The 13112-nt window shown below is 31.7% G+C and overlaps 1 protein-coding gene across 1 annotated transcript; it reads right to left on the bottom strand.

Annotated features, from left to right (window-relative positions):
- Nucleotides 1-8927: 8927 nt before the first annotated feature.
- Nucleotides 8928-11216, bottom strand: LOC111685103 (zinc finger protein 271). Its single transcript, XM_023447342.2, has 2 exons — nt 10857-11216; nt 8928-10795 (listed from the first exon to the last, which is right to left on the bottom strand). Exons 1-2 carry the CDS (start codon nt 11091-11093, stop codon nt 9041-9043), a joined length of 1992 nt encoding a protein of 663 aa, XP_023303110.2. The 5' UTR covers nt 11094-11216; the 3' UTR covers nt 8928-9040.
- Nucleotides 11217-13112: the final 1896 nt, after the last annotated feature.

A 13112-nucleotide genomic window follows, 5' to 3' on the forward strand; every position in this document is an offset into this window, starting at 1 on the left:
TTCAACATTTTTCATTTAATTAAAAGTCGACTTTTAGACTTTTCGACTATAAGTATTTTATAAATAGTCGACTTTTCGACTTTTTTAGACTTTTTTCGTCTTTTCCGACTTTTCAATTTTTTGACCTTTTTTGACTTTCTTCGACTTTTTCCGACTTTACGACTTTTTGATTATTTTCGACTTTTTTCCGACTATTTTTTGACTTTTTTCGAGTTTTTCCGACTATTTTAGAGTTTTTGACTTTTTTTCACTTTTTTAAAATTTTCGACTATTTTTGACTTGTTTTCTACAATTTTCGAGTTTTTGACTTTTTCCGACTTTTTTCAAATTTTTCCGACTTTTCGACTTTTTCCAAATTTTCGACTTATCGACCCTTATCGACTTATCGACTTTCAGACTTTCGATTTTTGGAAAGATAACAAAGTCAACGTTTCGACTTTTTCACAGACGATAGTCGAGTTATCGACTTTTTTGGAACAAAATAGTCGACTTCGACTTTTGACTTTTTTATTTTTCGGCAAAAAGTCAATTGTTCGATTATTTGAAAGTCGATTTATAGCACCCTAGTCCTGAGGCTTCTAGCAATTATTCTATTAAGCTTGATAAAATAGGATAGACCGAGTGCTAAACACCTTAAACTCGAATAAGTTTAAATATTATTGAAATTGAGACCAGTGTCGGCTGAATTATACACAGTCCGTTAATCACTGATAAATAGACTAGATTGCATTATTTAATGAATTTGCAAAAAATAATTCCAACCAAATCTACTTTCACGCAGAGTATTACTTAATAAATTCAATAAAATCGTAACATTTAGTTCTTTAAAGTGGAGAACTAGATGTAAAGTGTAAAATGTAATAATCATAAAAAAAAATCGCATGCATTTAAAACATTTATTAAGTCATGTTCTTATTTTGTAGTTACATTTATAGATAAAACGTGCGTGAATGTCAAAAAGAAACATCATTGTTTTAATTTTAACCCATGCTGCAATTAACACTAGAAGAAAATTTTACTTCCATACATATACATATACCCTACAAGCAAGAAGATACGAAAACGATACGAATTCGTATTGCTTAGAAGAAAAAAAGCACAAAGTCAACAGTCACTCATTCATTCAGTCATTCGTAAAGATCACGTATGTTCATATGTATGTGTGTGTCTGCTAATGTATATATAAGTCCGTATGTGGTCTGAAATTTTCTGTCTATGTTTGTTATGTTTTTCCTTATTTGTGTGTGTTTGTTTTAGTTTGCTATAATGTTGATGATGATGTGTATACCAAAATGCATTTTGCCAACTTATTTCCCACAATATGTATGATCGCACATTTTTCATATGTTTATTTCTTGCTTTGTTTTATTTTTTTTCCTTTTGCCAAAACATTAATTTCTTTATGATCATCATCATAATAAAATAGTAATAATAATAGTGTTGTTTTTGTATGCGTTTTTAATATGCAGTCGTATGTTATAAATGAAAACTTTTTTTATAATTTAAACATTTTATTTAATTTTTTTTTTGGCTTTCACTGCATATTATTAAACATAAGGGTGTGCTAGAGAAAAGTTGGAAAATTTTAGAAAATCGGAAAAACTAGAAGTGGGGTTTAACGAAAAATCTGAAAATTTTGTAAATAGAAAAAAATATGCTTTTTGAGAAAATATGGTTTTTAAGTGAAAAATCGGATCGGAATTCTATCAAAGTAAGTTTTGCTCATTTTTTTTTTGGTAGAGATACTAGGACAACTAATATAATAATAGAAGTGTTGTAAATTGCGCACAAGATTTATATGGACACAATGGTGATTAATAAAAACGCAATAGGATTGAGCTGCACTGACTCAGAGGTTAGTATTTCTTAACCAGTCTAGTGTTTTCGAGATATCGAATCATAAAGTTAGAATGTGGACTATAGACTAGACGATATAATTGAATAAAAACTATACTATAGCTAGACTTTATATTAGGCTATAGACTATAGACTAGAGTATAGACTAGACTATAGACTAGACCATAGACTAGACCATAGACTAGACCATAGACTAGACCATAGACTAGACTGTAGACTAGACTATAGACTATAGACTAGACTATAGACCAGACTATAGACCAGACTATAGACTAGACTATAGACTAGACTAAAGACTAGACTATAGACTAGACTATAGACTAGACTATAGACTAGACTATAAACTAGACTATAGACTAGACTATAGACTAGACTATAGACTAGACTATAGACTAGACTATAGACTAGACTATAGACTAGACTATAGACTAGACTATAGACTAGACTATAGACTAGACTATAGACTAGACTATAGACTAGACTATAGACTAGACTATAGACTAGACTAGATATAGACTATAGACTATAGACTAGACTATAGACTAGACTATAGACTAGACTATAGACTAGACTATAGACTAGACTATAGACTAGACTATAGACTAGACTATAGACTAGACTATAGACTAGACTATAGACTAGACTATAGACTAGACTATAGACTAGACTATAGACTAGACTATAGACTAGACTATAGACTAGACTATAGACTAGACTATAGACTAGACTATAGACTAGACTATAGACTAGACTATAGACTAGACTATAGACTAGACTAGACTATAGACTATAGACTAGACTATAGACTAGACTATAGACTAGACTATAGACTAGACTATAGACTAGACTATAGACTAGACTATAGACTAGACTATAGACTAGACTATAGACTAGACTATAGACTAGACTATAGACTAGACTATAGACTAGACTATAGACTAGACTATAGACTAGACTATAGACTAGACTATAGACTAGACTATAGACTAGACTATAGACTAGACTATAGACTAGACTATAGACTAGACTATAGACTAGACTATAGACTAGACTATAGACTAGACTATAGACTAGACTATATAGACTAGACTATAGACTAGACTATAGACTAGACTATAGACTAGACTATAGACTAGACTATAGACTAGACTATAGACTAGACTATAGACTAGACTATAGACTAGACTATAGACTAGACTATAGACTAGACTATAGACTAGACTATAGACTAGACTATAGACTAGACTATAGACTAGACTTTAGACTAGACTATAGACTAGACTATAGACTAGACTATAGACTAGACTATAGACTAGACTATAGACTAGACTATAGACTAGACTATAGACTAGACTATAGACTAGACTATAGACTAGACTATAGACTAGACTATAGACTAGACTATAGACTAGACTATAGACTAGACTATAGACTAGACTATAGACTAGACTATAGACTAGACTATAGACTAGACTATAGACTAGACTATAGACTAGACTATAGACTAGACTATAGACTAGACTATAGACTAGACTATAGACTAGACTATAGACTAGACTATAGACTAGACTATAGACTAGACTATAGACTAGACTATAGACTAGACTATAGACTAGACTATAGACTAGACTATAGACTAGACTATAGACTAGACTATAGACTAGACTATAGACTAGACTATAGACTAGACTATAGACTAGACTATAGACTAGACTATAACTAGACTATAGACTAGACTATAGACTAGACTATAGACTAGACTATAGACTAGACTATATATATATAGACTAGACTATAGACTAGACTATAGACTAGACTATAGACTAGACTATAGACTAGACTATAGACTAGACTATAGACTAGACTATAGACTAGACTATAGACTAGACTATAGACTAGACTATAGACTAGACTATAGACTAGACTAGACTATAGACTAGACTATAGACTAGACTATAGACTAGACTATAGAAAAATTCAAATGTCTGTAAATGTAGTAAGGATTAGTACGCAGAGTTTTAAATTTTTATGCATTCTAATTTTACCATTGTTGAAGCTCTTGGATATAATATTATTTTTAAAAAACGTTCTATAAAACATTGTACTTCTAAAAGGTTTTTAAGGAACCATCTACAAAATTTAGACACAAAAATCGCTAAAAGAAAAAAAGTTATTAAACTGTTATGAATCGTTCACTAAAAACTTTCCAAGAACAAGTTTCTGAGATATCAGTTTTAAATATTTATTTTTATTCAGTAATTTTTACTTAACAGTACTTCTTGGTCAAATTAATAACAATTTAAAAATAAATTATCATTTTTGTTTAACTTTGTCTAACAATTACGATTTAAAATGTAAAAAAAAATATAATTTAAAGTTTTCGACGCATGTTTGTACAAGATATAAATCTTGTATAATTGTTTTATTTTAATATTTTCAATAAATTACAGATAATACCAACATATTTACTAGTTCTATTCACTTCTTAATTATTATTTTAAAATAAATTGTATATTTTTTTTTTTGCTAAAACAAAATTAAAACAATTTGGCAATTGAAAAGAAATTATAATAAATCAAAATAGTGATTAGATTGCGTTTTTCCCCTTATACTTATACTAGAGCACTTTAACTTTAAACCCGTAATCTGTATAGAAAATAATCGAAAATCGAAATTTGTCTTTATATATATAAATTTTGATATTTGCCTCTTTTTTTGTAAATATATTGATGATTAGTTTTATTATTATGGGTATTCAGAACATGATAAGTGTTCGTTAAGGCAGACATCGGCTAGGCCTTGACAATAGCTAACCTTGCAATGATTTCGATATATTTAGAAAAACGTTTTTGTGTATTATTCAATAACATTTCATAAAGTAGTTGTTGTAATTGATAATTGTATCTGTAATGTTATTTCTAATTGATAACAGGGACATGTTAACAATGTATGATTATAACATATCAGATGTTCAGATTAACAAGTTTCAAAATTACAAAAAAAATCCTTCACTAGTTTTAAGGAAATTATTTTCTTTTAAAATACCAAATATAACATTTATAACATTTATAATGTATGTTCGTTCATATGTATGTTGTATTGTATGTATGTCTCTTGGTAGCCATTTGCAACTGGATATTAAGCAGACCTGTCTTCAAGTCCACAATATGCACAAGGTGATAATGAAAATCATGTTTTGGCTTTGGTGACTGCTCCACTGCAAGGCGACTAGCTGATATTGTGCACCAAAGAAATATTATAAATCACTTAATTTATCAAAGACAAAAAAAAAGAAAAATGTCTAAAAAAATTTTTATATCAATTGTTGCAAAGACTTAACTAAAACATTTTCTCAATTTTCGTAATATGGAAAAATGTGGAGAAAAGTGAAACTTGTTTATGGGTTGACACATGTTTGCCCAGTTTTACCATTTTTTTGTCCAACTTTTAGTTGAAATCGAACAACGATTGATCTAATTTTTTATTTAATAATATTTTTGTTTTTCATAGAGTAAAAGAAAATGAGAAAAAAAAAAACAAAATTGTTTACAAAACATTGCAAAACAACTTTTGTTTTTCTGCTGATTATTTTATTTTTGTTTTAGGAAAATTTCTTTCGCTTGATGAAAAATATATGTACCTATGTGTCTGTATGTATTTTGTAAAATTAATTGTTTATAATTTTGTTTTTTTTTAACATTTTATCTATAGCTGCCAACAAAATGTCTGGAAAATATAAAAAATATATTGTTATCATTGTTATAAATTAATAAATTTCCATTACTTGTTATTGGTAAACAAATTATTAATTGTAAATAAAAAACAAACTCTGCGGTTGTTGCAGATCAAATAAATTGATTACTGTAATTATTTCTTATCCACTGTAGAACTATTAACCCTTAAATGTAGATAAATAGAGAACATTATTGTACCCAACACTTTTCTATACATAGTATTTCCCTAGGTTATTGATTTGCAATCCTGTTGTATTCATTTATCAATTTATAGATGTTGTGGAGTATATTATCCCAGCAAAAACATAATAATGACTTGTACTTACTCAATAACTTACTTTTCAATGACTACTACATACCGTCTGCATTACTTAGAATGAGTCTATTAATAACATATGTTAGATTATTGAGGTAGTCGACAAGAGGGACGACACACATGGATCAATATATATTGGTCCCGTCGTGATAACCTCAAGCGGATCGTATTTCGACCTACTCATGGGACATTATGCATCCATGTTCAGTGCATAGTCGAACAAACCTGAGGCACGAGCAAAGGACATTGTCTTATTTACATCCATTCTAGATAGATCCATAGTGTCGTGCAACGTCAGACTTCCCAATGTAGCAGACCGGATTGCCGAGAGGACGAGACAGTTACAAAGGAAGTGTTCAATCGTAGAAAGAGACAACTAACTAACTAACTAACTAAATAACTGAATAACTCACTAAATAACCCACTAGATAACTCACTCACTTACTAAACTAACTAACTAACTAACTAACTAACTAACTAACTAACTAACTAACTAACTAACTAACTAAACTAACTAACTAACTAACTAACTAAAACTAACTAACTAACTAACTAAACTAAATAAATAACTAACTAACTAACTGAATAACTTATTTAAATAACTCACTCACTAACTAACTAACTAACTAACTAACTAACTAACTAACTAACTAACTAACTAACTAACTAACTAACTAACTAACAAACTAACAAACTAACAAACTAACAAACTAACAAACTAACAAACTAACAAACTAACTAACTAACAAACTAACAAACTAACAAACTAACAAACTAACAAACTAACAAAATAACAAACTAACAAACTAACAAACAAACTAACAAACTAACAAACTAACAAACAAACTAACTAACTAACTAACTAACTAACTAACTAACTAACTAACCAACTAACTAACTAACTAACCAACTAACTAACTAACTAACTAACTAACTAACTAACTAACTAATTAACTGACGAACTAACTTATGATTTTGTCACCATCAAAGACGACAAATAGTTTAATTGAAAAAAAGTTGAAAAAGTTGAAAAGTATTCTAAATCTATGAAAGTGTTGTCAATAACCGTCTGGCCACCTGGGAGGCTTTTTTGAATGTCGTTCATAGCCACATGCGGTACGCTCATCTTGACGTCCATATAAATTAAAACGCGACAACTAAATGTTGCTGTTGACAATTTCGTCTTGAAAAAAGTTATATATATAGTATATAAATATGTACATATGTATATGTGTATATGAATTTAAAGTAAAATATCAAATGTTTTTAATTGAATCTTCAATAATTATATTTTGTTTTAGGCTTCACGGAACATTTGACACTATTTATAATTATAACAGCAACGTACCCGCGACAATCGGCACTAGTACAGAATTAGATTCATACTAGATCTGTACTACAACAGATCTCGAAATAAACTAGACCTGTACTAGAACAGATATAGAAATAAACTAGACCTGAACCAGAACTGAATGAACTGACCTTGGAATTGTACTAGAAATGTACTAGACCTGAAATAGAACTGAACTAGAATTGATCTAGAAATGACTAGAACTTAACTGAAACATGAACTAAAGCAAAAAAAGCTTTAACGGAACTAGAACTTATTTAGATCTAAACTTGAACTGAATCACAACTGAACTAGAAATAAACTCGAACTGATCTAGAACTGAACTAGAACACAATTCGAACTAAATTAGAACTGAACTGTAGAACAAATCTAGAAATAAACTAGAGCTGAATTAGAAAAGATCTAGAATAAACTAGAACTGAGTTAGAGCTAAACTAGAACTGTACTAGAATTGTTTACTACTGTATGACTGGAACTGAATTAGAGCTTAACGGGAACTGGGATCGAACTAAATTAGAACTATGATAGAACTGAATTGTTCTAATTTTAATGAACTATACTAGAAAAGATCTAAAAATAAACAAGACCTGCATTAAAACAGATCTAGAAATAAACTATACCTGAACTAGAATTGAAACAGAGCTGAATATGAACTGAACTGGAATTGTACTAAAAATGAACTATACCCAATATAGAACTGAACTAGAATTGATCTAGAAATGACTAAAACATAACTAAACTGGAACACGAACTAAAGCAGAACTGAACTAGAACTGAATCGAAACTGAACTAAAAAGAACTTGAACTGATCTAGAACTGAACTTGAATAGAATTCGAACTGAATTGTTGAAATCTAGAAATAAACTAGACCTAAATTAGAAGGGATCTAGAAAAAATTACCTGTACTAGAACAGATCTAGAACTAGAATTGAACTATAACTGAATTAGAACTGAACTTGGACTGAATTAAAACTGGATCTGAACTATAAAATATCTAGAAATAATCTACACCTGAACTAGATCTTAATTATAACTGAAATAGAACTTAATTTGAACTGAACTCGAACAAAAAGAAAACTGAACTAGAATCGATCTAGAACTATGACTGGAACTGAATTAGAACTGAACCAGAACTTGGATCCAACTAATTTTGAGCTATGATAGAACTAAAATAGATCTAAACTTTAACTGAACTGTACTAGAAAAGATCTGCGTTCCCTCGACAATTGGATCATCGCTCCGGAACGACCCGAGTCATACTCGGCCAAAGATTGTCAACCCAGCGACAGCTGTATCAACCGAATGTTTTTTCCCCAAGAAAGAAATATCGGCAAAAGTCGAACTGTTATAACAACAACAGAACAGATCTAGAAATAATCTATACTAGAACTAGAATTTAACTAAAACTGAATTGGAACTGAACTTGGACTTAGTTAGAACTGGATCTGAACTATAAAATACCTAGAAATAATCTTGAAATGAACTAGAACTTAATTTTATCTGAAATAGAACTTAATTTGAACTGAACTAGAATCGATCTAGATTCTAGAAATGAACTAGAACTTAATTTTAACTGAAATAGAACTTAATTTGAACTGAACTAGAATCGATCTAGAACTGATCTAGAACGGAATTATGAGCAGATTAAAGAATTTTAAAGAATATTTTGTTTAATATCAATAAATGTTTCAAAAATTTATTTAAATTAAATGAATACAAAGTAAAATAATTAAGCTGATAATAATAAGTTAAATTTCAAAACACATTTCAAATCAAAGCAACCTAAATACCATTACGATCTTCAGGTCGGGTCTCACTGTAGAAGCCCAAATTCATGGTTGGTACCATATTACTGTAGAACGACATATCAGCCGCCGAGGGACGTTGTGAAGCCAACGCTGCTACCGGCGGTAGTGGCGGAGGTTGAGGTTGCTGCAATGATTGTGCTACCGAATGATGATGAATTTGTGTCAGTTCCATGGGAGTATGAACTACTCCAGCAGCGTTGAGTACGGCTTGATGAGCAGATAATGCAGCATTTTGCTGCAATTCATGCATTTTCAAATGCATTTCCAATTCTTCACGTTTATGGAATGTTATGCGACATATTTCACAAGGATACTGGGGACCATGTTGCTCCAGTTCATGACGTGCCAATTTCTCACGACGACTAAAGCCAACACCACACTGTTTGCAGGTGAAGAGCGAGTCTAAATGTAAAGCCTGATGCCGATGAAGATCACGTTCTCGTGTAAAGGATTTGCTGCATATATTGCAGGTGTGTATGCGACCATGATGAGATGATTTTGGTTTATTATAGTGAAGTTGGGGTTTTGTTTGAGGAAATTGATTAGCGGGAAATAGAGAATGCTGTAAATCATCCGATTTTGGTTGCTGTATATCTGCATTTGCGTAAGGGTTAATGGGCACTACCATATTCTCCATATTTTCCAGGTTCTGGGGTAGTACCGACAGATTTGGTTGACCCGGTTGTTTGGCTTGATTTAATAGAAATTCTGACTCTTTACGATAATGAGCCTGTTCATGCATTTGCAATTTATCTTTGCGCGCAAAGGTAGCCGTACAGCGAGAACATTTAAAGTTTCGAACATCCGAATGTGTACGTCCGTGCCTTAATAGTTCTGTACCAGTGGTGAAAGAACGCGGACATTGTTTGCAAACATACGGCTTAATACTATTGTGTATACGCATGTGTTTGGTAAGATTCGTGTTGCGTGAAAAACTTTTAGCACAAATGGGACAAGCGAAGGGCCTAACACCAGTGTGTACTATTGAGTGTTTCTTAAGATCTGATCTTCGGCAAAAACCTTTATTACATAAGGCGCAAACGTAGGGTCTTTCGGGATCATGAATTTCCTTAATATGACCAATCAAGGCTTGGCGTGTGGTGCAACGCATAGGACAGAAATTGCAAAGGAAGGGTGCAGTAGGATCATGGCGTGATTCATGTTCCGTACAATCGTTTTGTGTGGTAAAAGACATATCGCAGTACTGACAAGAGTAGGTATTTCTAATGGAAAATTCTAAATTCATATGCTCCAATGGCATATTAACGAGTGGCATTTCCTTGGAAATATTTGAATCATTACTTGACACTACATCTCCGGCAGTTGGATTAACAAAGGGAGAATTCTTTTTGTTTACATTCTTTACTGCTTTTGTATTCACATTTGTGGTTAAAATGTTTTCATTAGCTTTTGCCGGTAAGACAATATCTTCTGGTTCTGAATCGGATTCCATAGAAAAATCATCCTCTGAACTTTCAAAATCTTGCTCTGGATTTACTTCTTCTATTTCACAGTCTTCATCGGGCACAAAAACACCGGGATTGCCATTTAAGCCTGGTCTTCTATCTTCGTTGTCAGATATGAAAGCATTTGTTTGCAAAAGCTTTAAACGTTTCTGCAATAGTTCCTCACATTGTTGCACTAAACTGCGAAAGCTACTAAAAGCCTGTACCATATCCCAGCAACGATGACAGATAATATGAGGCAAATTTAAACAAGTTTTATCATACTGAAAAATAAAAATTCACATTAACTAAAGACTAATAAACCTACAAAGCTTCTAGACTTACCTTTATGTTAAACAATTCGTACAGCAGCTCCTCTACCGCCTTAACTTTTTCGCCATTTTCATCCACTCCAGGTTCTTCATAAATATCCACACTTTTATCCGATTCCGCCTCATCCTCTGGCAGTAAACAAAGACGACACAATTGTTGTTTTGTCACCATGTTAGATAATTGCTGTGTAGATTGTTCTTCTATTTCTGGTGGTGGCTTTGTTGCATCAACACTATCTAAATCAACCATATTTATATGTTCCAATATGTTTCTGCGTATTAATTTTAAAACTTATTTTAATACTCTTGTATATTTTTCATTTATTTGTATAAAAATTCTACGAAATGTGTTTGCCATATTTTTTCACACACAGTTGCTAAAATGTTCATGAAATTCTTGTTAGTGTTAAAAGAGTTGTTTTGTAAAGGTATACTAATGGCGTTGCCAGCTTGTACGTTGGTTTGTTTTAAAGTAATCATATAAAAGCAATTTATTTATTTTGACAGGAGAAACAAGGCGAAATTGAAATGGAATTGAAAGCAACAGACAAATGCAATTTGTCGACTTTTCGACTTTTTGCATTTTTAAAGGTCGACTTTTCGACTTATTGCATTTTATGAAAAGTCGACCTTTCGACTTTTTGCATTTTATGAAAAGTCGACTTTTCGACTTTTTGCATTTTATGAAAAGTCGACTTTTTGCATTTAGTTAAAAGTCGATTTTTCGACTTTTTTCATTTAATTAAAAGTCGATTTTTCGACTTTTAATATTTTATAAATAGTCGACTTTTCGACTTTTCCCGACTTTTTTCGACTTTTTCCGACTTTTTCCGAAGCCAGATTATTTTATTTTTTTACATTATTATTATTTATTATTATTAATAAAAAATTTTATTTATATTTTTTCTATTTGTTGCAATATTTTGAGTTTTTTCGACTTCTTTCTATTTTCGACTTTTTACTCTTTCCGACTTATTTCGACTTTTCGACTTTTTCTGAATTTTCGACTTTCCGACTTTTTCGACTTTTTCGACTCTTTCCGACTTTTTCCTACTTTTCGACTTTCCGACTTTTCGACTTTTTTCGACTCTTTCCGACTTTTCGACTTATTTTGACTTTTACTTACAAAGTCGACTTTTTTCATAGACGATAGTCGAGTTATCGACTTTTTTGGAACAAAATAGTCGACATCGACTTTTTTCTACAAAAAGTCGATTGTTCGATTATTCGAAAGTCGATTTATAGAACCCTAGTCCTCGGTTGGCGCAATTTGTCTAGTTCTCCCTATCCACCACTGACTTAGAAACTTTCTTGTTAAAATTTTAGAAAAGAATGAACGAACACAGTTCTAATATTAAATTTTATACTTGAAGAATTTCTCACACTTTTTAATAATGTTTGGTCATAGAATAGGTTAGGTTTTTCCACTAGTTCAAATATTACTCAAAAATGTTAAATTCGAGTTAAACATAAACGATTGGCTTGTATCCTATAGGTTGTTTTATAGGTGTGCAGTTTTACCAACGGGTTCAAGACGGCTATCAGCACGGAATCGGCCTATATCGCTGATTCCAAAAAAAGTTCATTTATATTCCCTGACGAATCCTAACGATCTGAAAAATCGGTTTTGAAAATCTATTTCGATAGACAAACTGCTCTTGAAACATTGGCTTGTCATACGGTATATTCATACATAATTATACCCTACACCACTTAAGTGGGGGAGGGTATATTGGATTTGTACAGATGTATGTTGGTCCTATAAGTATGCCAATCGGCTCAGAATCATTTTCTGAGTCAACAATAAGGGACTTAAGTATGTCTGAGGAAGGGTACAATTCAACTAAAATGCTTTATTATGACAGGGTTAGGTTAGTGTTAGGTATTCAGGCTGCAAAGACGCACACTTGGGTCCTGTTGGTCCCTTTGTGATACCTGTAAAGATAGTAAAATATAAAAGAAAGAGAGTAGGGGATAGTAGAAGACAGTTTAAGATTAAGTCATAGAAGAGAAATTGAAGTGGTGGAGAAGATTGAGAGGTCTGTCCTTGTGGACTGGTGAGTGCCTTAATTATGGCTTGGTGGTCTTAAAACCAGTTACTGTGCCTGATGAAGGCATTTCTGTTATCCAGTCCTAGACTGGATAGTTCTGGCAAATCATCAAATTGTCGTTTTCCAAGATATACGGATCGAGTGTCTGCTAGCGCAGGGCATTGACAGAGAAGATGTTCAATAGATTCTTCCTCCTCTTCGTCTTGACAACTTCTACA

The sequence above is a fragment of the Lucilia cuprina genome, chromosome 2, assembly GCF_022045245.1.
Source record: "Lucilia cuprina isolate Lc7/37 chromosome 2, ASM2204524v1, whole genome shotgun sequence".
Classification (NCBI taxonomy): domain Eukaryota; kingdom Metazoa; phylum Arthropoda; class Insecta; order Diptera; family Calliphoridae; genus Lucilia; species Lucilia cuprina.